At 37.3% G+C, this 27,576-nt stretch overlaps 1 protein-coding gene across 1 annotated transcript; it reads left to right on the top strand.

Annotated features, from left to right (window-relative positions):
- Positions 1 to 263: 263 nt before the first annotated feature.
- On the top strand, positions 264 to 26,828 carry APOH (apolipoprotein H). The gene is made up of 8 exons (XM_027872672.1): positions 264 to 364; positions 5,950 to 6,126; positions 6,829 to 6,925; positions 11,977 to 12,053; positions 15,906 to 16,094; positions 18,926 to 19,105; positions 21,483 to 21,680; positions 25,423 to 26,828. The coding sequence occupies exons 1-8, from the start codon at positions 301 to 303 to the stop codon at positions 25,476 to 25,478; spliced, it is 1,038 nt and encodes a 345-aa protein (XP_027728473.1). The 5' UTR covers positions 264 to 300; the 3' UTR covers positions 25,479 to 26,828.
- The last annotated feature ends 748 nt before the right edge of the window (positions 26,829 to 27,576 follow it).

Below are 27,576 nucleotides of genomic sequence, written 5' to 3'. Positions count from 1 at the left end.
AAGCATATTTGGGAATTATCAGCATACATGTGAAAGAAATAAGAAACAGTGTATGTCACAATCTCATATGTCACTGAAACAGAGAAAACACCATCAAAGATTTCACAATGAAACTGTAGAAATTACTGTAAATCATTAGAGAATACTAGGTATCCGAGTTGGTTCCAAATCTGATACTTTATCTTCTATTTACAAAGATCAAAGTAAATGAAAATAGTTAATATTTAAGCATCCTCCAGTTTGTATCTTTCTTTTAACAGAGAGAGGCCATTTTGATTGCTTGTGTGAGAATCCTTCATCATGATTTCTCCTGTGTTAGTCCTGTTGGTGAGCTTTCTTTGCCATTGTGTGACTGCAGGACGGAGTAAGTATTTCATTTTTAATTTGCAAAATAATTAATACATCCTGCCATTTGGTACTTGTAAAGATTCAAGAAAAATTGATAAGTCCCTTTATAATGTTGGTGTTAGGGGATATATCTAATATTCATGTCATGGAATTTCCATGTATTATTAGGTTTTTATAATATATAGCTGGGAAGATAATTTGAGAATTGGTATATACAAATTTACATAATGAACATTTTTGCTAGTGAAATTAATATTATATATTAATGACCTAATGGCCTAATAAGCCTTTAAGACACTTGTCTTTTCTAAGAAAATAGCTACACAGACTGTAATATGCTAGAATCTAAGAATAATGATCATTTAAATTTGTCTTTTGTTTTCCTACTTTGATTATGTGGATGAAGAGCTAGGCTTAAAGTCAGGACGACCTAAGTTCAAATCCAACCTCAGATAATTACTAGTTGTATGATCCTGGGCAAGTCATTTAACCCCTCTCTGCCTCAATTTTGTCATCTGTAAAATGGGGATGATAATTAGCACCTACCTTCCAGAGTTGTTGTGAGGATGAAATGAGATAACATTTGTAAAATGTAAATTTTAAAAGCATTATACAAATGCTATTATTATTATTGTTATTATTATTATTATTATTTTTAGTGATTATGTTCCAAACCTGTCCTCTCCAATGAAGGCTTCTTTTTGGTAATACACAATTTAGGACCTTACTTACATTTGCATCATCAATTCTACCTCACTTTTGGGAAAGTGGCTTCCGTTAGTAAAGAAGACGTTCTTGCCTCTCTCTATAAAATTTATAGGGTCCTAACTTTAGAGCTGGAAATGAACTTGGAATCTATCTAGTCCAACCCTCTCATTTTATAAATAAGGGAAACTTAGAGTGGTTGTTATTTGCTCAAGTTCACAAAGGTAAGTGTCAAAGCTAACGTTTGAACTCAGGTCCTCTGATGACCAACCAGGTAGTGCAGTAGATAGAGCACTGGACCTGGAGTTCAAATCTGGCCTCAGACACTTACTAGTTGTATGACCCTGGACAAGTCGCTTAACCACTACTTGCTTCAGCTCCTCATAAAATGGGGACACACAAGAGCAAGAAATGGCAAACCACTCCAGTATCTTTGCCAAGAAACCATCATGCACAAAGTCCATGGGGTCATGGAGAGGCAGATGAGACCAAACAACAATCACCTCTGATACCCAAACCAGCTTTCTTTTCACTGTTTCAGTCAAAATTGTCTTCTATTGGTTTTATTGTAAAAATATTAGAGAGACTGATGAGAGAGTCAATGGCAGGGCTGGCCTTAGGCAAGACTGTAATTATAGAGGATGGATTTTAGGTTCTTCTTCTCTTCTTTCATTTTTCCTTCCAGCTTATCCAGTGCCCTTAACCTTTCTTTGAAGTCCCAATGGCTACCCATTCCTATACCCCTTAGCCTGTCCTCTTTTCAACAGCTACAAACTGCAGACCTTTATCTCCTTCCTCCTCTGTCAAAGCTTGTTCCAATCTTTTAAGACTCATCTCTCCATTCCAAATAACTAACTCAAGCTGAGGTATGTAGGGTTGAGAAAGGAATAGTTTGGGACCCTTCCAAAGTATGCATGTATTTTTATGAGTGATTCTTTTAGAAACATGGCCTCAAACTAAGGCAATGAATTCTTAGGGAACTTTAGGCACTTGTGTTAGTAGGGTGAAGAGGATAGTTTTGGAGGAGTGTGGTAAAACGGACATCCTGCTCAGTGGTGCCACTTTTACATTTCTTGCCGTACCACCCCCTTAAATTTTCTGGGGTTTCCTAAATACCAGGTACCCAACAGGAAGAAAACCACAGGGGCATTCTTGGCTCCCTCATTTTTTCCCCTGTTCCCTTATAATAGAATATTAATTTTTAAAATACTTTAAGGAAGACTTAAAATCAGTTCAGGATATATACAGTAAGGGAAAGTTTATCAATAACAGATAGAAAGGATAGTGCCATAGGGCAGCTAAATTTTGAATATTTTGAGCTGGATTCCCAGTTCTCTCCCTTACTATGTGATGCTGGACAAATCACCTAACCTTTCTGGCTCTCACTTTCCTCATTTATAAAATGAAGGTGTTGGACTAAATAACCTTTAAGGTTTCTTCCAGATCAAAATCTATAATCCTACAACAACCAGATTCTTTTATTTAATCTTAATTCTTCGCACCAACTATGGAATGCTAGGTCTATGTATGGTATTGTGGAACCACTACTCTTGGAGTTAGAGGTGCTGATTTTGAGCATTGGCTCAGCCACTCCTATAACTAAGAACCAGTCACTTCTAACTTCTATGGATTTTAGTTTCCTTGCTTGGAAATTCTCATAATACTTTTACTATCCATCTCACAGAGTTGATGTGGGGAAAGTCCTCTGTAAATCTTATAGCACTCTGTAAATGTGAGTAAATATACTTTGCTTGGGCTTCCGTCTATTTCACTTCCTTCTGCCTGATTTTGACTGGTGAGTATGAATTCTAGTTCTGTTGCTGTGGATTTGGCTGGCCATGGTTGCTGTGCTTTGATCCCCTGAAATCTACTTAGCACAGGATTTAGAGTTGTCAAGGTATTCCTTCCACTCTACCACACAGAGCTCTGAATTGTGGAGTATGACACGCCTGGATTTAGGCTAGACCTTTCCAAGTGTAACCCTGGATAACCTCCATTCTTCATGGCTTACATAACCTTCGTTTTGCATACCCTAGAGGCACCTAGATATCACAGTGGACTGGGAATAAAGTTTTGTAGACCTGGGTTCAAGTTTTGCCTCAATTACTAGCTGTGTAAACCTGGGCAAATCTTTGACTGCCTCAGTTTCTTCAAATGTGAAATAGTAATAATAATATTGCCTACCTTTCAGGACTGTTGTGAGCATCAAATGAAATAATATTTGTAAGGTACTTAGCACAGTGTTGGATGTATAATAAGAACTTAATAAATGTTTCTCTCTTTCCTCTCTTTTTCCTCATCTTCCCTCCTCTTCTCTCCTCCTCTTGGCTATGGCCTGGGAGATTGCCTCCTACAAACTCTCAACAAGAAAGGAATCTCCGTCAGTTATTCCCCCTGGGTTTCAGGCAGTGATGTACTGATAAATATTTAACTATTGACTCTGGGGTGGGGAGAGTAAAATATGAATGCAGGACACATTTTTAAGTTTAATCTGCATTATTAACATTTTCTCCATCACTTTCTTAAGTCTAGACTCTAGACAGTCAATAAAACAAGAAATCAAATCCTAATTTGTAGCATTGCTGATTTACAAGGTATAAAACACTCACACTGAAAATTTAACATTCAGCTATTCCTAGCTGGTTCCAGTACATTTCTGGTTCAAGCCTTCATGTCTTCCTTACTCCTCCCTTATGTGGCTTCTTCCACATTCCAAATTCCAAAAGACAGCTTCTCTCTCACCTTTCCCTCTCTCTTTCACTTTGGTTTTTGTATCCTAATGTAAATTCTACTAGTTCCTTGAAGCCAATTTTACTAGATTTTGCTAGCTTCCTCTCCAGTTTTCTGGAGAATTGACCATCAAGGACTAAATAACTATTGTTTTGCTTCTTCTAGCTGAGCAGCTATAGGACCTTGGCTCCTATCAGGTCCCACTGAACAGAAGTCTCCAGACATCTTTACATCACTCCTGCTTCCAGATTAATAATTGCCTTTCCTGCTCTGAACTCATACTCTAATGTTCCTAATTCTCTGTTATTAGCTAAACTTAGCAAGCAGCATTATATATATATATAGATACATATATATATATACATATATATATATGTCATCCTATTTTGAAGGACAATATAGATTTAAATGTCAAATATCTGCCTTTTGGTGGAGGGAAGGGGATCCTGGTTCTGTGATTCATTGGTCTAGAGAACCCCCAGGGAGAAAATTTTCCTTCCATCAAATGCAGAAAACCACCATTTTGCAATTTATGATCTTAGAGGGTTGCCTTGATCAACTGAGATGAAGGCATTTGAAGTTGCCCTGAATTAACAGATCCCCAAAAAGAGATAGTTTTCTTACTTACAGCCACATTACATTACTTTTACATAGTGCCATGTAACTTAAGTATGCATTAATATTTATCACTTGACTGGAAGATAAAGGATTCTCTAACCGGCTTCTTGAGAGCAGAAACTATTTTTTTCTTAGTATCCCAGGGCCTAGCTCAGAATGTGCACTTGATAAATGATTGATGAATTAAAATCAGTATAGTGCTTTCTAAGATATTTTTCCTAGATTAAGTTTGTTTTCCTTTCCTAACCACATTGTACTGTGAAATTTGTTTTACTTACTATGGGCTTAAGCCTTACTACAACATAAATATGTGATTAACGATGCTTATTTAGGTTAAAAAAAATAGTGTTTGAAGGATACATTCTTTTTTTTTCCCCCAGGGGAGGTATGAATGTCTCTCAGAACTTTTAATAGTCTTCCCTAAAACCACTGCATCTATGAGGAAACCATCCCATATCTCATTTATTCAACTGAAATCAAACAAAAACTCAGACCACTTTTCCTTTTTTTCTTCTCTAAGCACTGGGTAAACAGGAAACTAACAGAATGGCTGTGAAACTTAATATTTATATATTATTTTTAATTTTTTAAAAAGTATTACTTATGTGTTTTTATATTACAGTCATTTCTGGATAAACCCTGTTTCTTTATTAACCCTATCCTAATAACAAAAAGAGTTAAAAACAACAAACAGCAATCTAATACAATGATCAAGCCTGTTAACGTATGCACTATCCCATTCCTTCTTTTTTTTTGTATTATTGTTTTACTCGTTTTTGTTTTTATATCATACTTATGGATTACTTTCACTTTATGAGATATTTCTTGTAACACAATAAAACAATTAAGTAAAACTAATGATAAACATCCTTAAATGTGTTCATTTTATAATATTCATGTTAAAATAGAAGTTATTCTCTTGGTTCTGCTTGCTTCATTCTGCATCAGTTCTAACTCTTTCCATATCTTTTATCTATTTCTTCATTGCTTATAGCACTTATATATTTCCATTGTCCTCTCTATAAAAAGAATGGAGGTGTATTTTCTGATCTCCTCTCTAGAGTCAAGATTGTTCATTTCAATTACTCAAGTTTTAACTTCATTTTAGTGTTTCTAGTTTCCTAGAAAACTAAGGGCAGCTAGCTGTTTCAGTTGACAGAACGCTAGGCCTGGAGTCAGGAAGACTCATCTTCCTGAGTTCAAATCTGGCTTTAGGCACTAGTTGTGTGACCCTGGGCACTGTCACTTAAACCTGTTTGCCTCAGTTTCTTCATCTGTAAAATAAGCTGGAGAAGGCAATGGCAAACCGCTTAGTATCTTTGCCAAGAAAATTCCAAGTGGAGTCATAAAGAGTTGGATGTAACTGAAATGACTAAGCAAAAGTTTTCTGGTTACTTACATATATTATTTTCTTGGTTCTGCCTACTTCACTATACATGTTTGTATGTCTTTCCATTTCCATAAACATGGTTCCTATTCTTGTACTTTGCTTTTAAAGAGTAAACACAGAGGTTCTACTGAAAGTCCTCTTTCCTTGCTTTGTTTCAGCTTGTCCCAAGCCAAAGGAGCTACCATTTTCCACTGTTGTTCCATTAAAACTGAGCTATGAGCCAGGGGAACAAATTTCTTATTCTTGCAATCTTGGTTATGTGTCACGAGGGGGAATGAGAAAATTTACATGCCCTCTCACTGGAATGTGGCCCATCAACACCCTGAAATGTCAACGTAAGTCAGCTGTTTAGGTTATATCATTTTTTTCCCAACAGGAATGTGGGGGAGCCTTTGGGACCCATTATGTTTTCCATGGGAGTGCATAGACACAACTGATAATAAAGAAATTGAAGGAGTGACAATGAACAAGAATTGGGAAAAATTTTAGGAGAAATAAATAAGGGTTTATTTGGAAAAAATGGAGAGATCATTGACCTGGAGGTTTTGTGAAACTATAAGACAAGATTGAAAAAAAAAGTTGCCTTAAATTCAACTTAACATCAAATGGGTACAAGGCAAGAAGTTACTGAGGCAATACTGTACCATTCTGCTTTTACATCGAAGTGAGAATATACCTATAAGTTTGCAACTTTTCAACTGTCGTTCATCCCTATTACTCTCTAAAAGCTAGAAAATACCCTTAGGTTGTCTATGCAAAAAAAAGATGTATTAGATATAGTTGAGAAAATCCAGTATTTTTGATGCTGCATGTAGGCAGCTATGTGGTAGTTATCTAGACCAACTCTGTGGCAATCTAGGTCAATAATTAAGTACTCAAAAGTTATAATGTAAATTGTTCTGTGATCTGATAATTTTGATTATATGACCTCTTGTCAATCAGTTGAATCTACCTTATCATAAAAATTACTTATGTATTAGCTTTTAAGGGAAAATTCCATGAAAATATATTAATTTTTGTTATCTTTCAAATTACAGCCAGAGTATGTCCTTTTGCTGGAATTTTAGAACATGGATCTGTGCGCTATACAGCCTTTGAATACCCTAATTCTGTGAACTTTACTTGCAATAAAGGGTAAGACTTTTCATCTACAGAGATTTAGAGTTGGAAGGGACCTCAAGGGTTATCTGGTCCAACTCCCTTATTTTAGAGTTGAGGATGCTGAGGCCAGGAGAGTGCTTTGTTCAAGGGCACAGAGATGCTAAGTGGCAGAGCCAAAATTTGAATCCTGTGGAATAAATTAGCTAACTAAAAGGTTCCTTTCTGTACCCTTCAACTAGGACAAGGGGAAAAACATATCAAGTGCCCCAAATTAAATTTCTACTGACTCATCTAGTTTGGGATTAATCACTCTTCACCTTTGGGCTTCTTTCTCTGTCTTTTGGAATTTTTTTTGGTAGGATTAAAAACAGTGATGACAGATTATTTGCTAAAAGCAAATAAATTTTAGTTTATTGAACTACAGACTAGAGATAGGAAGATTGGCAAAATGTAATAATGATTGCTAGATTTAATTTTCCTATTTCTGATTTACACCTTTGTGGAAGAGGTAGAGTTAAAACCTTGAAACAACACAAGGACTTCATTTAAATTCTGGATGAAGTCTCAATAATAGGGTTCAGGATTAAAAGATTTTAGGGATGAATTGTAGCTGTGAGGCAAATAAGACTGCTTAGCTGATAGAACAGGAAAACTAAATGGCAAACACTGACGGGGAGGGTAATGAATGATGTGCCCATAAATGTTTATAAACCAGATCTCTTCCCCCCAAAAAAGTATACTTTTAAAGTATAATCTGCATTATTAACATTTCCTGAGTTAACATTTATTAGTTATATATGTGTACACATAATTATAATTTTTAACATTGGAGGCCGAATTCAAATCTAGCCTCAGATACTTAGGAGCAGTGTGACCCTGAGCAAAATCACTAGATGACTGACTGATTAATCACTCTACCACCAATGTGGTGACAAGGTTCTCCAAACTTAGGCTAGTCTTCAGGTAACAAATGTAAAACTCAAGACCAATCTGTATTTATAGACTTTCCCACTTGGTAGAACTTTGCAGAGATTTATATTCTGCTGGCAATAACCTTTAAGAAGCCAGGATAATATCATGCCATATCATAGTGGAGTATCATATGATGCCTATATGACCCTGGGGCAAGTCATTTAACTTCTCTGAATTTCAATTTCCTCAGCTCTCTATAGAGAGAATTGTATTAGATGTTCTACAAGATTCCTTCCATCTCTAAACATATTATCTTATGATTTTGTATGCTTTACTTTTCTTTTTTCTTTTTTTATGGTAATTTTTATTTATTTTTAGTTTTCAACATTTACTTCCACAAGATTTTGAGTTCTAAATTTTCACCCCATCTCGCCCCCTCCCCCCACCCCAAGATGGCATGCATTCTAAATACCCCTTCCCCTAGTCTGCCTTCCCTTCTATCTCTCCCCCTCTTCTCTTATCCCCTTCCCCTTCAATTTTCTGGTAGGGCAGGATGGATTTCTGTACCCCATTTCCTGTATTTCTTATTTCCTAGTTGCATGTGAAAATGTTTTTTTTTAAACATGTGTTTTTAAAACTTTGGGTTCCAAATTTTCTCCCTTCCTCCCCACCCACTCTCATTGATAAGGCAAGCAACTAAATGTAGGTTATATATGTGCAGTTACGCAAAACGCTTCCATAGTAGACATGCTGTGAAAAACTAACTCTATTTCCCTTAATCCTATCCCACCCACCCATTTATTCTATTCTTTCTTTTGACCCTGTCCCTCCTCAGAAGTATTTGCTTCTGATTACTCCCTTTCCCAATCTGCCCTCCTCTCTATCATTCCCCTACTCTCTTGTCCCCTTCCCCCCCTGTTTTCCTGTAGGGTAAGACAGATTTCCACACCCAATTGAGTGTGTATGTTATTCCCTCCTGAAGTCAAATCCTATGAGAATAAGATTCACTCATTCCCTCTCACCTTTCCCCATTTCCCCTTCACTGTAAGAGCTTTTTCTTTTCTGGTTTTTTTTTGTGGGATAATTTACCCTGTTCTACCTCTCCCTTTCTCCTCTTAATATATTCCTCTCTCACCCCTTAATTTTATTCTCCAGATATGACCCCTTCATCTTCAACTCACCCTGTGCTCTCTATCGATCTATCTATATCTATATATACATACATATAATTTTTTCCCCTCCAACTACCCTAATACTGACAAAGGTCTCATGAGTTACAAATATCATCTTTCCATGAAGGAATGTAAACAGTTCGACCTTAAAAAGTCTCTTATGATTTTCTCTTTCCTGTTTACCTCTTCATGTTCCACTTGAGTCTTGTATTTGAAAATCAAATTTTCTATTCAACTCTGGTCTTTTCATCAAGAATGATTGAAAGTCCTCTATTTCACTGAATGACCACTTTTTCCCCTGAAGGATTATACTCAGTTCTGCTGGGTAGGTGATTCTTGGTTGTAATCCTATCTCCTTTGCTCTCTGGAATATTATATTCCATGCCCTGCGGTCCCTTAATGTAGAAGCTGCTAAATCTTGTGTTATCCTGATTGTGTTTCCACAATACTTGAATTGTTTCTTTCTGGTTGCTTGTAATATTTTCTCCTTGACCTGGGAACTCTGGAATTTGGCTACAATATTCCTAAGAGTTTTCCTTTGAGGATCTCTTTCAGGAGGAGATCGGTGGATTCTTTCAATTTCTATTTTGCCCTCTGGTTCTAAAATATCAGGACAGTTTTCCTTGATCATTTCTTGAAAGATGATGTCAAGGCTCTTTTTTTGATCATGGCTTTCAGAGAGTCCAATAATTTTTAAATTCTCTCTCCTGAATCTATTTTCCATGTCAGTTGTTTTTCCAATGAGATATTTCACATTGTTTTCTAATTTTTCATTCTTTTGGATTTGTTTTACAGTGTCTTGATTTCTCATAAAGTCACTAGCTTCCAATTGCTCTATTCTAATTTTTAAGGAAGTTTTTTCTTCAGTAATCTTTTGGACTTCCTTTTCCATTTGGCCAATTTTGCTTTTTACGGCATTCTTCTCCTCATTGGCTTTTTGACCTCTTTTGCCATTTGGGTTAGGCTATTTTTTAAGGTGTTATTTTCCTCAGTATTTTTTTGGGTCTCCTTTAGCAAGCTGTTGACTTGTTTGTCATGATTTTCTTGCATCACTCTCAGTTTTTCTTCTACTTCTCTTACTTGCTTCTCAAAATCCCTTTTGAGCTCTTCCAAGGCCTGGGACTGATTCACATCTTTCTTGGAGGCTTTGGATGTAGGAGCTTTGGCTTTGTTGTCTTCTTCTGGTTGTATGTTTTGATCTTCTTTGTCACCAAAGTAAGATAATATAGTCTGACTTTCTGCGTTGCTTACTCATGATCCTGGTCAATTACTTGAGTTTTAAACTCTTTGTTAAGGTAAAAGTCTGCTTCCAATGTGAAGAGTGTACTGTCCCAAGCTTTGGGGGTTTGTACAGCTGTTTTCAGAGGTACTTCTAGGGACCTGTAAATTTTCAGTTCTTCCAAGGTGGTATGATAAGGGGCGAGGTGTTTCCTCTCCACCTCCAGAATAAGCTCCACCACACCAGTGTTCCTCCTCGGCCCAGGACCGCCCCCCAGAACTGTGACCCAGATCCAAGCACCGGTAAAGCAAGAGACTCCTGCCTCAGCACTGGCAAAGAGATTCCTGTAATCCCCCTCTGCTCCCCTCAGTCTGTGGGCCAGAAATTCCGGAAAAAGCCACTGCCCCAGAGGCCACGCTCGAGACTTGTGGCTGAGACCTAGCTCCTCTCTCACTGCAGTCACCGACTTTTTCCACTGACCTTCCACAATGTCTTTGGCGTTCCTGGGTTGAGAAGTCTGGAAACTGCCACAGCTGCCCGCGATTCAGTCCTCTGAGGTCTGCTCCAGGGTCACTGCAGCATGTGCGCCCATACTGAACTGAGCTCCTCTCCCTGCCCGGCACAATATAACTTTCTGATTAACCATCCAGGCTGACTTTGGCTGGAAATTTGTTTTACTCTGTCTTTTTGTGGGCTCAGCTGCTTTAGAATTTGTTTAGAGCCATTTTTTTAGATATTTGGAGGGCTTTGGGAGAGAGCTCAAGACAGTCACTGCTTTCCCTCCGCCATCTTGGCTCCACCCCTCCGCAAGTTAGATTTCTATTTATGCTTTACTTTTCAAGCAACTCAGTGAATAGAATAAAATGCTGGGCCTGGAGTCAGGATGACTCATCTTTATGAGTTCAAATCTGGCCCCAGGTGCTTACTAGCTATGTGATGCTGGGCTAGTCACTGAAACCTGTTTGCCTCACTTTCCTCATCTATAAAATAAGCTGGAAAAGGAAATGGACAACCACTCCAGTATCTTTGCCAAGAAGACCCCAAATGTGGTCATGAAGTATCAGAAATGACTGAAATGACTGAACAACAAACTTTTCAAGCAAAGATATTGTGATGACACTGACAACGGTCCTTAAGAATAAATATTCTAGTAAACCTCCCATAGTTGTTGTGAGAATCAAATGAGAGAATATTTGTAGAATACTTAGTACAGTACCTGGAACACAGTAGGCTTAAGCTTAATAAGTATTCCTTTACATGGAAACTTCCTTCACCAATTCACATCAGCAGCTTTTGTCACTTAAAATTTTATAGCGGTCTGGAGCATTAATTGAGAGGTTAAATGACTTGCCCATATTGATATAACTAGTATATTTCAGAGGCAGGCCTTGAATCCAGGTCTTCCTGACTTTAACCCACTTTATTGAGTATACTACACTGCCTATCATTTGTACTTTCTGGTTCATAAAAGAAGTTAGAAACATTGCCTAGTGATACAGATGGGAAATTCTGGGTTATTATTCTATCAAAGATCATCATCATCTTGTTCTTTAGTGATCTGTCTACAGCATGAGAATTGTGCTTCCTTTATTGCCCAACTCTTGTGAGAATTCATTGTATTTACTGATATGCTGAGAGTCTTATTTACTACTTACTGTAGGGCAAGTAAATTGCTTATTTAGAGATGGTACATTTTCCCTTTCAATGGCTCTGGAAGACATTTATGCTCCATTATTAATAAATTATCTCAATCCATAATGAAATGATTTCTCCCTTTTAAGGTTTTATCTCAATGGAACTGCTTCTGTGAAGTGCATGGAAGATGGAAGATGGAGCCATCCACTACCCAACTGCTCTCGTAAGCACTTATTATTGGGAAAGTTCCTCTGAATTCTCCCTTCCTGGCTCAGAAGAGTGCAACAACATCATTTTGGAACCATATATGGCTGCATACCTGAAATTTTATCTAGTTTGGAGTAGAGAATCCGTTTATTAGAATTAGTGGCTGCTATGGCTGAAACTTCCAATATTTCTACAATACTTTTTTACAGCTGCCATTGTATCCATGGGAGTTGATGCTATATAATTAGGAAAATCATGGAGAGCACTCAGGTTGAGGCCCAATCCCCTTCCACACTGGGTCATGCCTCCAACAGGAGTTACTGATTTTGCATCCATAGTTGCAACAAAGCAATCACAGATAGGCCAGTGTTTCAGGGCACAGAGAAAGAGGAAATATAACTGTAGATTTACATAAGTATAATGTTGTCATGTGTAGGGCAAAGAATTGTCTTGCAAACAATCATTCTTTAGATCTGAAGCATTTAGGGAGTGTAGTGAATAGAATGCTAGACTTGAAATCAGGAGCACTGAAGTTCCACTTGTGCCTTCCACACTTCTTGTGTGACCCCAGACAAAACACGCAACCTTTTTCAGTCTAAAAGTCCTCATCTGTATACAGAGGATAATAATAGCAACTAATTCATAGGGCTACCATGGAAAGTGAATAACACATGTAAAGTACTCTGCAAACCTTAAAGCACTATATAAATCTATTTTATTATTACTTTTATTAATTACTTGTTAGATGAGTTCTATCTCAACTAAGGAAAGTAGAGAACTGAATTAAATTCAGGAGTTAATAAACAAACAAACCTGATATCCTAAATTCCAGACATGCACAACAGATCAATTAAGGTTTGACTATTTACTTTTTAAAATGATCTGTGTCTGAATTTCCTCAATAGTCAATTTCCCTAGAGCATTAAAACTGGTGAACTTTGGTCAGTTGTCAACAGGCCTGAATTTTGATTCCTGGCAAAATTTTAGAATGTATTACTAATGCGACAGTTAGTGGGAATTTAGAAAGGTAAGCTATGACTACTAAAGATCAATTTATAGTTTGATAAAGAGGTCATATGATAACAGCATTTTCTTTTTTTGTACAGAATTGCATAAATCAAGAGACTGCTTATATCTTGATTTCAAGCAAAACATTTGACAGAGTCTCTTATTCATGCCTTCAGTCAGTTACCTTAAGTGACCATTCTAACCCTGACTCTGGCACATAGTAGTTATTTAATATGCCTGCTATGTGCCAAGCACTGTGCTAAGTGCTGGGGATACAGAGAAAGGCAAAAGAGTCCTTGCTGTCAAAGATCTTTAATGGAGGAGACAGCATGCAAATATCTATAAGCAAACAAGCTGTATATGGGATGAATTGGAAGTAACCAACAAAGGGAAGGCAGTAGAATTAAGGGAGACTCAAGAAAGGCTTCCTGTAGAAGATACGATGTAGCTGAGACTTGAAGGAAGGCAAGAGAAGAAGATGAGGAGGGAAAGAGTTTTAGGTATGGGGGACAGCCAGGGAAAATGCCTTGAGGCCGGAGATGGAGTGCTTAGTTTGAGGGATAGCAAAGTCAGTAACGCTGGATCAAAGTGTGTGTGGGGTGGGTGTTACAAGGTATAAGAAGAGTGGAGAGGTAGGGAGCACAGTTTATGAAGGACTTTGAATGTCAAAGAGATGTTTATTTGATCCTCGAAGTGATAGGTAGCTGTTGGAGTTGATTGGATGTAGGGGAAGGGAGGGTGTGACATGATCAGACTTGCACTTTAGGAAAATTACTTTGGCAATGGAGTAGAGAATGGACTTATGGCTGGGAGATTAACCAGCAGGCTTTTGCAGTAATCCAGTTGTGAGGTGACAAGAACCTCAGAGAGAGAGAAGAGGACAGATTTGAGAGATGTGATGAAGATAAAATTGACAGGCCTTGGTAACAGACTGGATATGGTGGGTAAGAGAGTGAGGATTTGAGGATGATACCTAGGTTTTGAGCCTGGGTGACTGGGAAAATGGTGGTACCCTCAAAGGTAGTAGCGAAGTTAGGAAGAGAGGAAGCTTTTAGGGAAAGATAACAAATTCAATTTGGGACATACTGAGTTTAAGATGTCCACAGGACATGCAGGTGGAGATATCCAATAAGCAGGTGGAAATGTGAGAATAGAGATCACCAGAGAGGCTATTTGAGAATCATCAGCATAGAAATAATAATTGATTCCATGGGAGCTGATGACATTACCAAGTGAAATAGCACAGAGGGAGATAAAAAGAGAGCTCAGGACAGAGCCTTTCAGGATACTCACAGTTAATGGACATGATCTGGTTGAAGATCCAATGAAGAAGAGGAAGAAATGGAAGCCAGATAAGTAGCTGGAGAACTAGGAGAGAGTAGTGTTCCCAACATGTAACTAGGTGCTGCAAAGGATACTGCAATGGCCCTCCAGCCAGGAGGACGTGAGTTCAAATCTGGCCTTAGGCACTTATTAGCTGTGTGACCCTGGGCAAGTCACTGAACCCTGTTTGCTCCAGTTTCCTCATCTGTAAAACGAGCTGTAGAAGGAAATGGCAAATCACTCCAGTATCTTTGCCAAGAAAACCCCAAATGGGAGCACAGTCAGACACTACTGAAAAATGACTGAACAACAACAAAGTGTCCCCCAAACCTAGAGAGAATATCAAAGAGAAGAAATTGATCAACAGAGTTAAAAGATGAAGAGAGGTCAAGGAGGACGAGGATTGAGAAAAGACCATTAGATTTGGCAATTAAGAGATCATTAATAATTTTGGAGATAGCAGTTTCATTTCAATGTTGAAGTCAGAAACCAATTGTAGTGACTTTAGAAGAGAGTGAGAGGAAGGAACTGAAGGTTCTTATTGTGGGTGGCCTTTTCAAGGAGTTCATTCATATTTATCCTTGTGAATAAAATATAGACATATGGGTTATGCAATAATACACTTACATGAATTGGGAATTGGTTGAATAACTAGACCCTTAGTTATTAGTGAATACATGTTTTCCTGTAGGGAAATCTCATACGATGTCCCTGAGATCTTTCTTTGACTTTGTGCTACTCAACATTTTTATTAGTGACTTTGTTGAAGGCATAGATGGCATTCTAATGAATTCTGTAGATGACACGAGGTTGGAGGAATAATTAAAATATTGAATGATAGAGTTTCATCCAACTCTTAGATTTTATGATTTTGAGATAATGTGATTTGATGAAAACATGTTTTGGGAATTCTGTAAAGTGAAGTATACATATTCAGATTTTTAAAGGAAAAAAACTATTTCAGCTTTAACCTAAATATGTCAACTAACACACTTTTTCTCTTAAAGTATCTAAATGATGTCCTCAATTTTTTTTTCATTTTGTAAGTGTGGATATACTTTTCAAAAATTAATTAATTAATTTTTAGTTTTCAACATTAACTTTTAGAAATGAGTGTGGATATACTTGATCTCACTGAAAGTCCATGATAGACAGGTCTCATTTGCTTAGTGGTTTCAGTCATGTCTGACTCTGTGATCCCATTTGGGGTTTTCTTGGCAAAGATACTAGAGTGGCTTGCCATTTTCTTCTCCAGCTCATTTTATAGATGAAGAAACTAAGGCAACAGGTTTGTTGTCCAATGGACACAGATCCACTACTTAACCTAGTTTGGATTTTAAAAAATTACTCTTCACGAGTCCTACAACTTTTACATTACTTTTAAAACTAATTTTAGCTTACAGTTGGAATTTTTTTGTCTCAACATCAGCATGAGTTACTTTTCTTTTCATTTTATTTCTAGTTTTGCTTTTTTGAAAGGATCAGGGTTTTAAGATTCAATTTGTCATTTAGAAATTGTTGTGCTTTCTTTTTACAGCTGTAACTTGTCCTCCACCATCCATACCTAATTTTGCAACACTAAAACTGCCTAAGTCATCAGCTGAAAACAGCTCCTTCTATCAAGACACAGTAGTCCTTGACTGTTTGCCACATTATGCAATGTTTGGGAATGACACAATTAGATGCACAGAACATGGAAATTGGACTGAACTACCAGAATGCAGGGGTAAGTGCAACAGTAAATTTTAATATTTTAATGTAATTAAATTAATTAAAATATAAAATATTTTAGGGTATAGCAATGTATGCCATACATTTTAAGAGAACTAGTTAAACACTTACCACCACATACCTGGTCCATTGCAAGAGATGTGTATGATAGTAGCAACAGCAAGAGTTGGCAAACAATTGGATCTGTGTAGTGAGGGAAACAAAGGAATCCAGAATAATCCAAGGTTGTGAACTTGAGTTCCTAGAAGGATGGTGGTGTCATCTACGAAATAGGGAAGGTTGGATGAGGAGGGGTTTTAAATGGAAAAACAATGGGTTCAGTTAGGACACACACTGAGTTTAAGACATCTCCAGTAATCCAGTTTGAAATGTCCAAGGGGCAATTGGTTGTATTGGACTGAAACTGAGAAGAAAGATTGGCACTAGACATATAGATCTAGAAATCATTTGCATGGAGATGATAGTTAAATCCATGGGAACTGATGAGGTGGCAGAGAGAGATTATAAAGGAAGAAGAAAATCAGGCTCAAGGCAGAACCTTGAGTAATACAGTTGGAGATGAGTCAGTAAAGACTGAGAAAGAGCAGTCAGTCAGGTAGGAGGCAAACCAGAAGAAAATAAAGTCAGAAAAACTCAGAAAGTGTACATACAGGAAGAAAAGTGATCAATAGTGTCAAATAGGGCAGATGGGCAGTGAAGGATGAAGGATGAAGACTGACAATTAAGAGTCATTGGTAACTTTGAAGAGAGCAGTTTCAGTTGAGAGGTGAGTTTGGAAACCAGTTTGCAAGGGGTTGAGGAGTAAGAGGAAAAGAATATGGAGGCAGTGAGTGGAGACAGCTTCATATAGGAGTTTCGCTGAGAAATGACTTGAGGTGATTATAGGGTCTACTGAAATGTTTTTGTTATGTTTTGTTTTTAAGGATAAGGGATACTTGTGCATGTTTGAAGACAGTAGGGAAGTAACCAGGTGATATGGAAAGGATGAAGATTCAAGGGGCTGGGGGGATAGTGACTGAGGAGACAATCTGTAGAGAAGAAGGGAGAGGACAGGATCAAGTATAGATAGAGAGATTTGTCTTAGAAAAGGGAAAGGCTACTTCTTAGTCAGAGAATGAAGGAAAGGAGGAGAAAATGGGAGATAATATCAAGAGGTTTTGAGGTGAGAGTGAAAGATCTAGCTCATGGAAAATATCAATTTTCTTAGTAAAATAATAGATAAAGTCCTCAGCTGAAAGGGTTGGGGAAGATTTAAGAGACTTGGGGAGAGAAAAGGAGGTTGGGAATAACTTCAGTGGGGAGTGAACTAGGGAATTAGTTAGGGAGGAATAAAAGGATTATATTGTTGCAGTGAGGGCCCAGTTGAGATTGGGTAATGTGAGTTTCCCTAGTCAGCCCATGAGGCTTTCTTCAGCTGTGTTCAGCTGCTTCTGAATAGGAGTAGAGATGATATAAGATGACAATAATTCATGGTTAAAATTTGGCAAGAAAAGAACAGAAAGGGACCAAAGAATTCAAGAGGAGAGGACAATGCAGAGTTGAAATGACTAATATTGGTTTACAGTTGGAGCAGGAAGAAAGTAAAGTCAGATGGGGGTAATGGCCCCACAAAATACTGAGGGGTGATGGGATTAGAGGTCTCAATGAAGGTTAAGAACAGGTAGAGGAGAGGTGAAGTATAGAAAGAGGTGGAGTGAGAGGAGATTATGGTTAGATAAGGGAATGTCAGAGTTTCTGATTATGGAAATGAAATGTTTATGCATAATGAAGAGACCTAGTATATGTCCATTCCTATGTGTGGCTCAAGTGGAGTGAAGCCTTGGTGGGACTTTGAAGCATAAGTTTTTATGTCTAAGAAAAGTTAAATTCTTCTGTAGTATTTATTGTGAAAAACCCATCTAATGACTCCAAAGCAAAAATAGCTTAAGGTATAAGGGACTTGTGTTTATAAGGACCAAGGCCAATAAAGTCAGTGAGTGAAACCCATTGGCTAACTGTATATCAATGTTGCTGAAGGCTGATCTTGGTGGAATCAGGGCACAAAAAGGTTTTCTGTCTATGTATTTCACTGCAGGACTCTTACATAGAATGAGGACACCAGCAATAACTTGTTCTGTTATTTCTAAATTAAATAATGATGTTGTGGGTAGGGTGGGGAGATATGTATAAATCTATTTTATTTTTTATTTTCATATTCAAGAGAGTCAGAATGTGATTTTCTTCTTTTGAAAATAAGTGCTACAAAGATTGCTAGGAGCTATATATAACTTGTAATAAATACCTTGTAATTATCTCAAAGTTCAACTGGTTTGACGGTCAACAATTAATTATTACAGATTTTTAAATGTTTTTAAAATAAAACCACTAGAGGCCCTTAAAGAGGAAAGAAAATGAGTTATTTTTGCTTTTCAAATGGGAAAACTGAGATACTAAAAATTAAATGACTTTTTCTGGAATACACAACAAAGTTGTGGTGTAGTCAGCACTATGTTGGAGTCAGATCATACTGGCTCATGAGAGTAGATTATTAAATTTCTAATGTGAGTATTCACACTTCAGAAGTCAGCAAATACTATAAATCAGGGCTTCATTTATTGTTCTATTAATTGTCTAGACATAAGGAAATGATGGAAAAATGCTAACAATATAGATTAAACTTAAAACTGTGCCATGCTTAAATTTTTTTTTCCTTCAGACAGCTGGTTGTTAAACATTTGCCAGCACAGTGCTGTATATAGTAAAGAATTAAAATTTAAAACATTACAAACCACAATTGCATTATTATTTCTTTCTCTTTGACAAATACTTCTGTGTATGTGTTTTCAGAAGTAAAATGTCCATTTCCAACAAGACCAGACAATGGATTTGTAAATCATCCTGCAAATCACGTACTTTATTATAAAGACAAAGCCACTTATGGCTGCCATGAGACATATGTCCTAGATGGGCCAGAAGAAGTAGAATGTGAAAAATTTGGAACCTGGTCAGCATCACCAACATGCAAAGGTATGAAGATATTTTGCATCATGGAAATTCTTTGAATTTACCTCAGAGAACACTTTTACATATTACATTCTTGGTGCTATGACCCATACCATAGTCATGCCATTGGAGTTACAATCTTGTACTAAAGTATTCAAATTTCATATGCGCATTAAATGGCCTCATATATAGGAAATTTGCTTGGGATTAGACTTGGTGGCATAGACATAGAATCATAAAAATTCAGTGTCAGTAGGAACCTCAGAGCCCAACTAGTTCAACCCATAATTGAATAAGAAACCTTTCTACAACCTGCTTGGAAAAAAAAAGTTTTTCATTATATCAAACTTAAATTTGCCTCTTTCAATTCCTACCCATTGTTACTAAAGCTTTCTTCTTAGGTCAAGCAGAACTAGACTAATCCCTATTATTTTTATATAGGCTTAGTTTTTATATCAAAGTCATTTCCAGATATTCCCCTCATTCATTCTCTCTTCCCTCACCGAACCTTCCCTTGCAACAAAGAATAACAGTTACACAAAACCAATTGCCATAGTGACTGTGTCTGATATGTTCTGTACCCATAGTCTCTACCTATTTAATGAAAAGAGGGAGGTGAATTTTCTCATTTCTTTCTTGGGGCCGATATTTTTCTTCGTGACTTTCTTTTATACTTGAATACAGTTTTCATATCCCCTTGAAGTCTTTACTTCATGTTAAGTAAATTCCATTCCTTTCATTGATCCATATATAGCATGAACTCAAGACCCTTTACCATCCTGAAAATATTGGTGATAAACTGATAGTTGGGAAAAGTTTTCTACAGTGGTCATATAACTTTTTCAATAGGTTCATCTTTAGTACCCCTGTACTATAGTAGAGGGGTAGCTAGATGGTGCAGCAGATAGAATACCAAGCCTAGAATCAAGAAGACTCATCTTCCTGAGTTCAAAGCACACTTAGTAGTTGTGTGACCCTGAGCAAGTTACTTAATTCTGTTTGCCTCTGTTTCCTTATCTGTGAAGTTATCTGGAAAAGGAAATAGCAAATTTCCAGTATCTTTGTCAAGAAAACCTGAAAAGGAGTCATGAAGAGTTGGACACAACTGAAAAATGACTCAACAACAACTATGGGTGTTGGAGTGTATGGCTCCACTTAAGGTCTGAGAGGTTCTTCCATGCTAAAAAGCCTTGAGATATGCCTCTGGCAACAAAGTAAGACTAATTATGGAGGAACACATCACCAGGAAGCTAGCTACTCGGTGATGGATGAACTTTTTTCAGCTACCACAGCCTAAGAAACAAAAATGCAAACTGGCTCTTAATTTTTTATTCCCCCATCCTTCCTCATCAGCAGTGACAGTGGCAGAATGATAAGAAAGATACAGAAGATATTAAGAATCATACAGTTTTTAGACCATGTATAAATTTTAAGGGCAGTTAGGTGGCAAAGTGGATAGAGCACTACGCTTAGAATCAGGAAGACTCATCTTCCTGAGTTCAAATCTGGCCCCAGATACTAGCAGTGACCCTCAACAAGTCACTTAACCCTGTTTGCCTCAGTTTCCTCATCTGTAAAAGGAGCTGGAGAAGGAAATGGCAAACTACTCTAGTACCTTTGCCAAGAAAACCCCTAAATGGGGTCATGGAGAGTTGGACACTACTGGAATGATTGAACAACAACAAAATAAATTTTAATTTAATTGTTTTCACCCTAAATGTGAGATTCTTGTCAAATGACCAGTTAATATATATCCTGCTGGGAATCATACAAATCTTGGCATTTTTAATAAACAAAACCATAGGAAAATACGATAGGAAGAGAAGATGAACTGGTCATGTGGTGTGTCAATGAAAGATTGCAAGTGGTCAGCCAGAATATTCTACTGTCACCTTCATCATGTCAAGAGAAATGAAGAAAGGGCTCCAGGGCTTTAGGTAAACTTTCTGTGGTGAATTTAGGAGAGAAAATGGACAAGATTTTCATAGGATAAACAGGCATCTGTGAGTTACAATCTAAATCATTAGAAGGATCTTTCAGACAGATAAATAGCCGATCTATTTGAGTACTTTATTCTATATTTAACATATTCTAACTTGTGTTATTGTTATTTAGCCCATGTCTTATCTCCCTACTAGAATGTAAGTAAGTTCTTTGAAGGCAGGCACTATGTCCATTTTAATCTTTGTATCTCTGGTGCCTCACACCATGCCTTCTTAGAGGTTGAATTGATTGGAGGAAAATAACAATAATTTTACCATGCAAATTCTTGAGGACATGGTATTCAGTACATTCCCCAATTCACTTCACAGACCTACTCATAATCTACACCCTCCTCAAGGGAAATTTTCACCAAACATTCTTTAATTTGACTATCATTCACAAATCTTATTTCTTCTAGCATCTTGTAAAATTCCTGTTAAAAAAGCTGTGGTGCTATACAAAGGAGAGAAGGTGAACATCCAAGATAAATTTAAGAATGGAATGTTGCATGGTGAAATCATTAGTTTCTTCTGTAAAGATAAAGAAAGGAAATGCAGTTACACTGAGGATGCTCAATGCTTAAATGGGAATATTGAAGTTCCCAAGTGCTTCAAAGGTGAGTTCAAAAGCTTAAATTTTATGGAAGAAATCACAAATTATGCAGTGTTCATTTTTTCTTGTTCCTGACCATAGTATGTTTGTGATAACATAATTTTTTTTTGTTATGTACTCTGAATAGTATGTCACATTTCACAGTGAATTATTCTTGAATAATTCCACTCCTCTCCACTTATTTCCACCCTAACGAAGTGTTTGAGGTAAGGGAGTTAAGTGTGTGGTGGGGGATGGGAGGATATGATGCAAGTAGTTGGGGCCTAGGGCCTAGGGCATATTCATCTTCAGAAACATCTGTTTATCATTGAGGTTCCTACCACTAATTTCTAAACAACAGATTGGGACAAGATGATCTATAAAATACCTTCCACCTCTAAAAGTCTGACTCGTTAATTGGAGTTATACAAGAATCAGTAGCAAAGTCAATTGAATGCTTCATCTTCTATTATTTGTTTTTCCTGTAATTTTTTAAAAGTTCCAGTAAAAAAAAAAAAGACTTAAAAAAAGATGTATATTTGTGTGTGTGTGTGTGTGTGTGTGTGTGTGTGCACGCATGCATATGTACACAAATGCATGCTTGGCATGCAAGAAAGAGGAAAGAGAAGGAAAATGGGAATAATTCTTAAAGTCAAGGAGATGAGTTTTTCATACTTGAAATGTCCAGTTTGGGGGTTTTGTCCCATGGGAATAAGAAGCTGTTTCAGCCATAGCACTTTGTGTATATCTTCCTATAGACTGAAAGTACACTTGGAATGTTAAGAGTCCTATACTCAAATTCTGAGAAAGTGGATGTAATGTGTGTGTCTGTGGAAGTATATGTAATTTGGGCTTTTGGACAGGAGAATGCTGGAGCCAAAGCTAATTGTTAAATTTTCAATGTGAGCATTTATGTCTCAAAAATTGGCATATGTTACCAATCAGGGAGTGGTTTATTGTTTTGTTGATTTTCTAGACTTAAGAAAATAATGGAGAAAATGTTAGTAATGCATATTCAACTTAAAAGTATATAGATTTTTTCTTAAGAGCTAGTTGTTAAACATTTTCTAGTATGCCATTGGGTTTGTAGAAAGACAGGAAGAATGGAAGTCAGGGGATGAGAAGTGAATGCTTCCTAGCTCTTACCTCTGCTGCTCTTGTCTACCCTGAAAAGGATAATGCAAACTGCACTGAAAGGTACCTCTGCTGTTAGCCCATGCTTGCTGTTTCAAAGAGGCAGAATCACAGGATCTCAGAGTTGGAAGGGATCTGAAAGGCCAATCAATACAACTTATACCTGAAAAAGGATTCTTTCTAAAATACCTGACAAGTGATCAACTCCTTTTGAAAACCTCCAGTGAGGGGAACCCATTTCCTCCCAAGACAGCTCATTTTACTTTTGGATGGCTTTGTTAGAAAGTTTTTTTTTTTCCTGTCAAGCTTAAATTTGCCTTTTTGTAACTTCTACTCAAAGCTCCCAGTTCCTCCCTCCAGAACAAATTAATTTTAATCTTTCTATCCAGGATAGCCTTCCAAATATGTGAAGACTCTTGTGCACTCCCTAAGTCTTCTCTTCTTTAGGTTCAATGTCCCCCTTTCCTTCAATCAAACCTCACATATGTCCCTTCGCCAACTTTGTTGTCTTCCTCTGGAAGTTTTCTAATTTTTAAATTAATATCTTTCCTAAAATGTGGCACCTAGAACTGAATGCCATAGATCAGATGTGACCTGACTAGAGTAGGTTATAGGGAGACTATCATTTCTTAGTCCCAGACACAATGACTCTTTTGGTGTGGCCTAACCTCACACTGAGAGACAGTTTAGGGTAGTGGTTGAGAAATCCATCCTGGCCATGTGGACCCTCTCCACCTCTTCTCTCCCCTGTAAGTAATTTAACCTTTCTATTTGCTGAGGAAATGCCCTTCACAAATGAATCATATATCTGGGGGGAAAATACATCATCACGTTTGCATTTTTACTGCCATATGATCCTATCAATTTTTGGGGGGGGGGGGTGGTGAGGCAATTGGGATTAAGTGACTTGCCCAGAATCATGCAGCTAGTAAGTGTTATGTGTCTGAGGTTGGATTTGAACTCAAGTCCTTCTGATTCCAGGGCCAGTGCTCTATCACCTAGCTGCCCCCAATCCTATTAATTAATATTGAGTTTGCAGTGCACTAAAACTCTCAAAGCTTTTTCTGATTTGCTGTATAGTCACACCTTCCTCATGTTGTACTAGGGAAGCCATTTATTTAAAAAAGCAAGACTATACATTTATCTGTATTAAATTTCATCTTACCAGCCCCAAGTCTGGCTCAAAGTTGTAGCCAGTCAGGACTTTTGGGATTTTGTCATTCAGAACCCCTCAGCTTTATGTCATCTACAAATTTGATAAACATGCCTTTATTTAAATCATGATTTTTTTAAAAAAGCACTCCCCCAATTTCTGATTCTTGAGGTGCTCTATTGAAATCCTCTTTCTGGGGTGGGGAAGAGGTAAGGGGAAAGAGTTTTGTGGAAGGACTTTTTTCTGGGTTTTCTTCTTAAAAGATATGCATGAGGTTGGAATATACCATGAGTGTGCTGGTAAATATTTGACAAACGGTTCTCTGGGGGAAAAACATATGCATGCCACATTTTTAAATTCAATTTGCATTATTAGCATTTTCTCCATCCCTTTCTTAAGTCTGAACAATCAACAAAACAATAAATCAAGCCTTGGTTTGTAGTTTTTGCTGATTTCCATCAAGCTGGAAATTTAACAATTACTTCTCTTGAGCTAGGAAGAGCTGGCTCCAGCATAATACTAAGAAACACGCTATTCAGGGCCTAATTTGGAATAAATTAGTACTAATCACAATATACTATGGCATCTGGGGGCTGGGGCTCTGTGTTGCATCTAAGAGTGATGCCCAAATAGAAATCAGCAGGAAGAAAATAAGAATTGGACAAAAATTCAATATAATCCATAGTCCTGAAACAGATGCAATTTTTTCAGGCTTTTATCATAGCCCTCAGACAGATGTTCCATTCATTATGGTAATGATTATGAAATGGAATTTCTATCTATGTGAGAGACAATGTGTTGTAGTGGACTGTGGGCTGCTCTTGGAGTCAGGAAGACATGGGTTCCAGTCTTACTTCTTTTGCATATACCCTGTGTGACCATGGACATCTCTAAGGGCCCCCAGAGAACTCTCTCTAAGACACTAAATTATGAGAAAATACTGAATCTATATTAATAGATGAAATTTATATACTTGGACTTCCTCATACTGATTAAATTATAGGTCTAAAAAGGTGTGCATATGTATATATAAATATACATATATTGATACACATAATTTTGTGTACACATATATTTACACACATACATATATACACACAGGGTGTCCCAAAAGTCGTAGGGCAAGCTATAGCTTTAAATTGCACTAAGAATTTTGGGACACTGTGTGTATGTGAATGTGTGGGCACATGGGTGCATACATGTGTATGTTTAAGCCCTAGCTCTCAGTTATCTAGATCCTCTTATTTTTTTATCCCTAAACTATAGAACCATTTGTGACATTTTTTCTTCCTTGAGTTAAACTTCAAACAAAATAGCTTCATTCAAGTATCAAAATCATTTTATGTAACTTAAAAATGTGCAGTTATATATTTAATATGTTTTTATGTGTATTTAATTTGATTTAATTTAATTAATAAGCTCCCTTAAGAACTGTACATCCACTTAGGGTGACCACCTTTTCCTTTTTTTCTTTCAATAGAACACAGCTCTTGGGCTTTCTGGAAAACAGATGCATCAGACAAACAACCATGCTGAAGTTGTTTAAAAATTCAAAATCCAGTATGAAATATTTGTATCTCTTAAAATCAAAGATGGAGGAAAACTAAGTTCTCTATTGCATTCTTTCAGCTCTTCTAAGACTTTTCCTTTTCATAGCTTACTCAATTTCCTTCTTATAGCTAAGTGACTCAAATATTTAGAACACTATCATTTTCATAGTGGTAAAGTAGACAGTGGAAACATTTGCCAGTTCATTTCAATTCCTCAGCACCATTCCATTGCTTCACAAAGATTTACCCTCAAAACCACAGATAAATGAAGCATAAGTGTCTTGGAGCGTGAGCTGTCTATGCAATTTCATTAATTCTTCATTTTGGTGTGAGTTAGTAACATCTCTATGAATCAATTAAACAGCAAATAGCATAGATAGGCCTTGATTAAATCCAGATTGAATGAATTATTCTTTTCTTCTGTGGAGTTTATATTTCAACCACTGTGAGATGATATAAATAATTCTCATTCAGCTATATTGACCTATACCCAACAGACCAAGTTAGTTTGACCTAAACAAGGTTTGAGAAATTGTTTGGCTTACTTTTAATAGAATTAAATTGGATTCTTTGTTTTATTCCTCTACTTTGTGGCCTTCACTGAAGAAGTAGAATGGGACTATACAAGTTCAAGGGCCATTTTGTATGTAGCCAGGTTGGAGATGGTTGGGTGCTAAGAGCTGGGTGGTTGCCTGAACAAAGCACACCATGCCATCACTACTGATGACTTATTTATAGGTTAAGTTTCTCTTTAAGTTCAAGGGCAATCAGGCACATGGCTAGGCTCAGAGATGAGTAAAATTGAAGAAATTTTCTCTCTGACTTACCATTACTTCAGCCCGACCTGAGAAAAATCTCTTCCTCTCTGGGTTAGTTTCCCCTCTCTCAATCTCAGACAGCACATATATTGTCTTGGATTAAAATTACTGCTAATGCCCATATTCTTTAATAGTTGCTGTGATAACACAGAAATACAAATAAGCATTTAAATAAACAGGCTTCCACTTGCTGGTTGTGATGGCTTCAGTGGGTAGGGTTGAATCTTTTCCTCTTTTCCTCAATGGGAAGAAAATTGTTCAATCGATAAACAAAACTTCCCAGGATGGTTTCTAGAAAGCAAAGGCTGGTGGGTGGGGATGGTTTGTATTTGTAAGACACTGTGGACTGGGCTCTGCACATCTCACCACCATAGTTCTGGGTCATGGTCAGCACTCTGCTTCAGTCCAGTTATGGTCAACTGTCTGCTTCAGCCTTTCTAAATGGCTGGCTGGATTACTGCTCTTCCTCACTTTCATGCCTTAGTTTCTTCAATAAATGTTCTGCTGTGCCACGAGAACTGCTTCACTTGCTTTCCCTAATTCTTGTGGACCATAAAATAAAATAAATGACACTTTACTAATTAAGAGATTGTTTAAAAAATCAACATCAAAGTTAAAAGCATACAAAATGTGGCTCCTCATTCCCCTTCAGTTATCAGGTAAGGAACTCAGAAAAAAAATATTCCCTGCAGGCTGTAAGAACTTAGCTATATTATTTGGCTATATCATTTTAAAATTTCAAGTAGCAAGGAAACCAGAGGGTCTTCTGGCTTCTTAAAGGATCAACTTAACCCAGTACACCTTGCCTGAGCTGCTTCCTGGTGTGCAGAATGCCAGCTGCCTAGAGGCAGGTGAAGTGGGGACAACACTGGGCTTGGAGTCAGAAGACCTAAGTTCAAATGTGGCCTCAGATGCTTACTAGCCACGTGACCCCTGACCAAGTCATTTAACCTCTATCTGTCTCAGTTTTTTCTGCTGTAAAATGGAGATAATAGCACCTAACTTGAAGGGTTGTTGTGAGGATCAAATGAGACAACATTTGTAAAGCACTTAGCACAATGCATGTTTTAGTAGGTGCTTAATAAATGCTTCCTTCCTTCCTTTCTTCCTTCTTTCCTTCCTTCTTTTCTTCCTTCCTTCTTTCCTTTCTTCTTTTCCTATCTACCTTCTTTCCTTCCTTCCATCCTTCAATTTCTCCCTTCCTTCCTCTCTCCTTCCTTCTTCCTTCTTTCCTTCCTTCCTCCCTTCCTCCCTCCCTCCCTCCCT

The sequence above is a fragment of the Vombatus ursinus genome, unplaced genomic scaffold (assembly GCF_900497805.2).
Source record: "Vombatus ursinus unplaced genomic scaffold, bare-nosed wombat genome assembly UNPS02014801.1, whole genome shotgun sequence".
NCBI classification, from domain to species: domain Eukaryota; kingdom Metazoa; phylum Chordata; class Mammalia; order Diprotodontia; family Vombatidae; genus Vombatus; species Vombatus ursinus.
The sequence above is the reverse complement of the archived record's forward strand: the minus strand, read 5'-3'. Positions and strand labels throughout refer to the sequence as shown.

Bases quoted from the DNA above. Each gene is read 5' to 3' on its own strand.
- APOH (XM_027872672.1), top strand. From the start codon at position 301: ATGATTTCTCCTGTGTTAGTCCTGTTGGTGAGCTTTCTTTGCCATTGT. The intron at 6,127-6,828 runs GTAAGTCAGCTG...TTCAAATTACAG, and splicing joins CAACACCCTGAAATGTCAAC to CCAGAGTATGTCCTTTTGCT. The intron at 12,054-15,905 runs GTAAGCACTTAT...TTCTTTTTACAG, and splicing joins TCCACTACCCAACTGCTCTC to CTGTAACTTGTCCTCCACCA.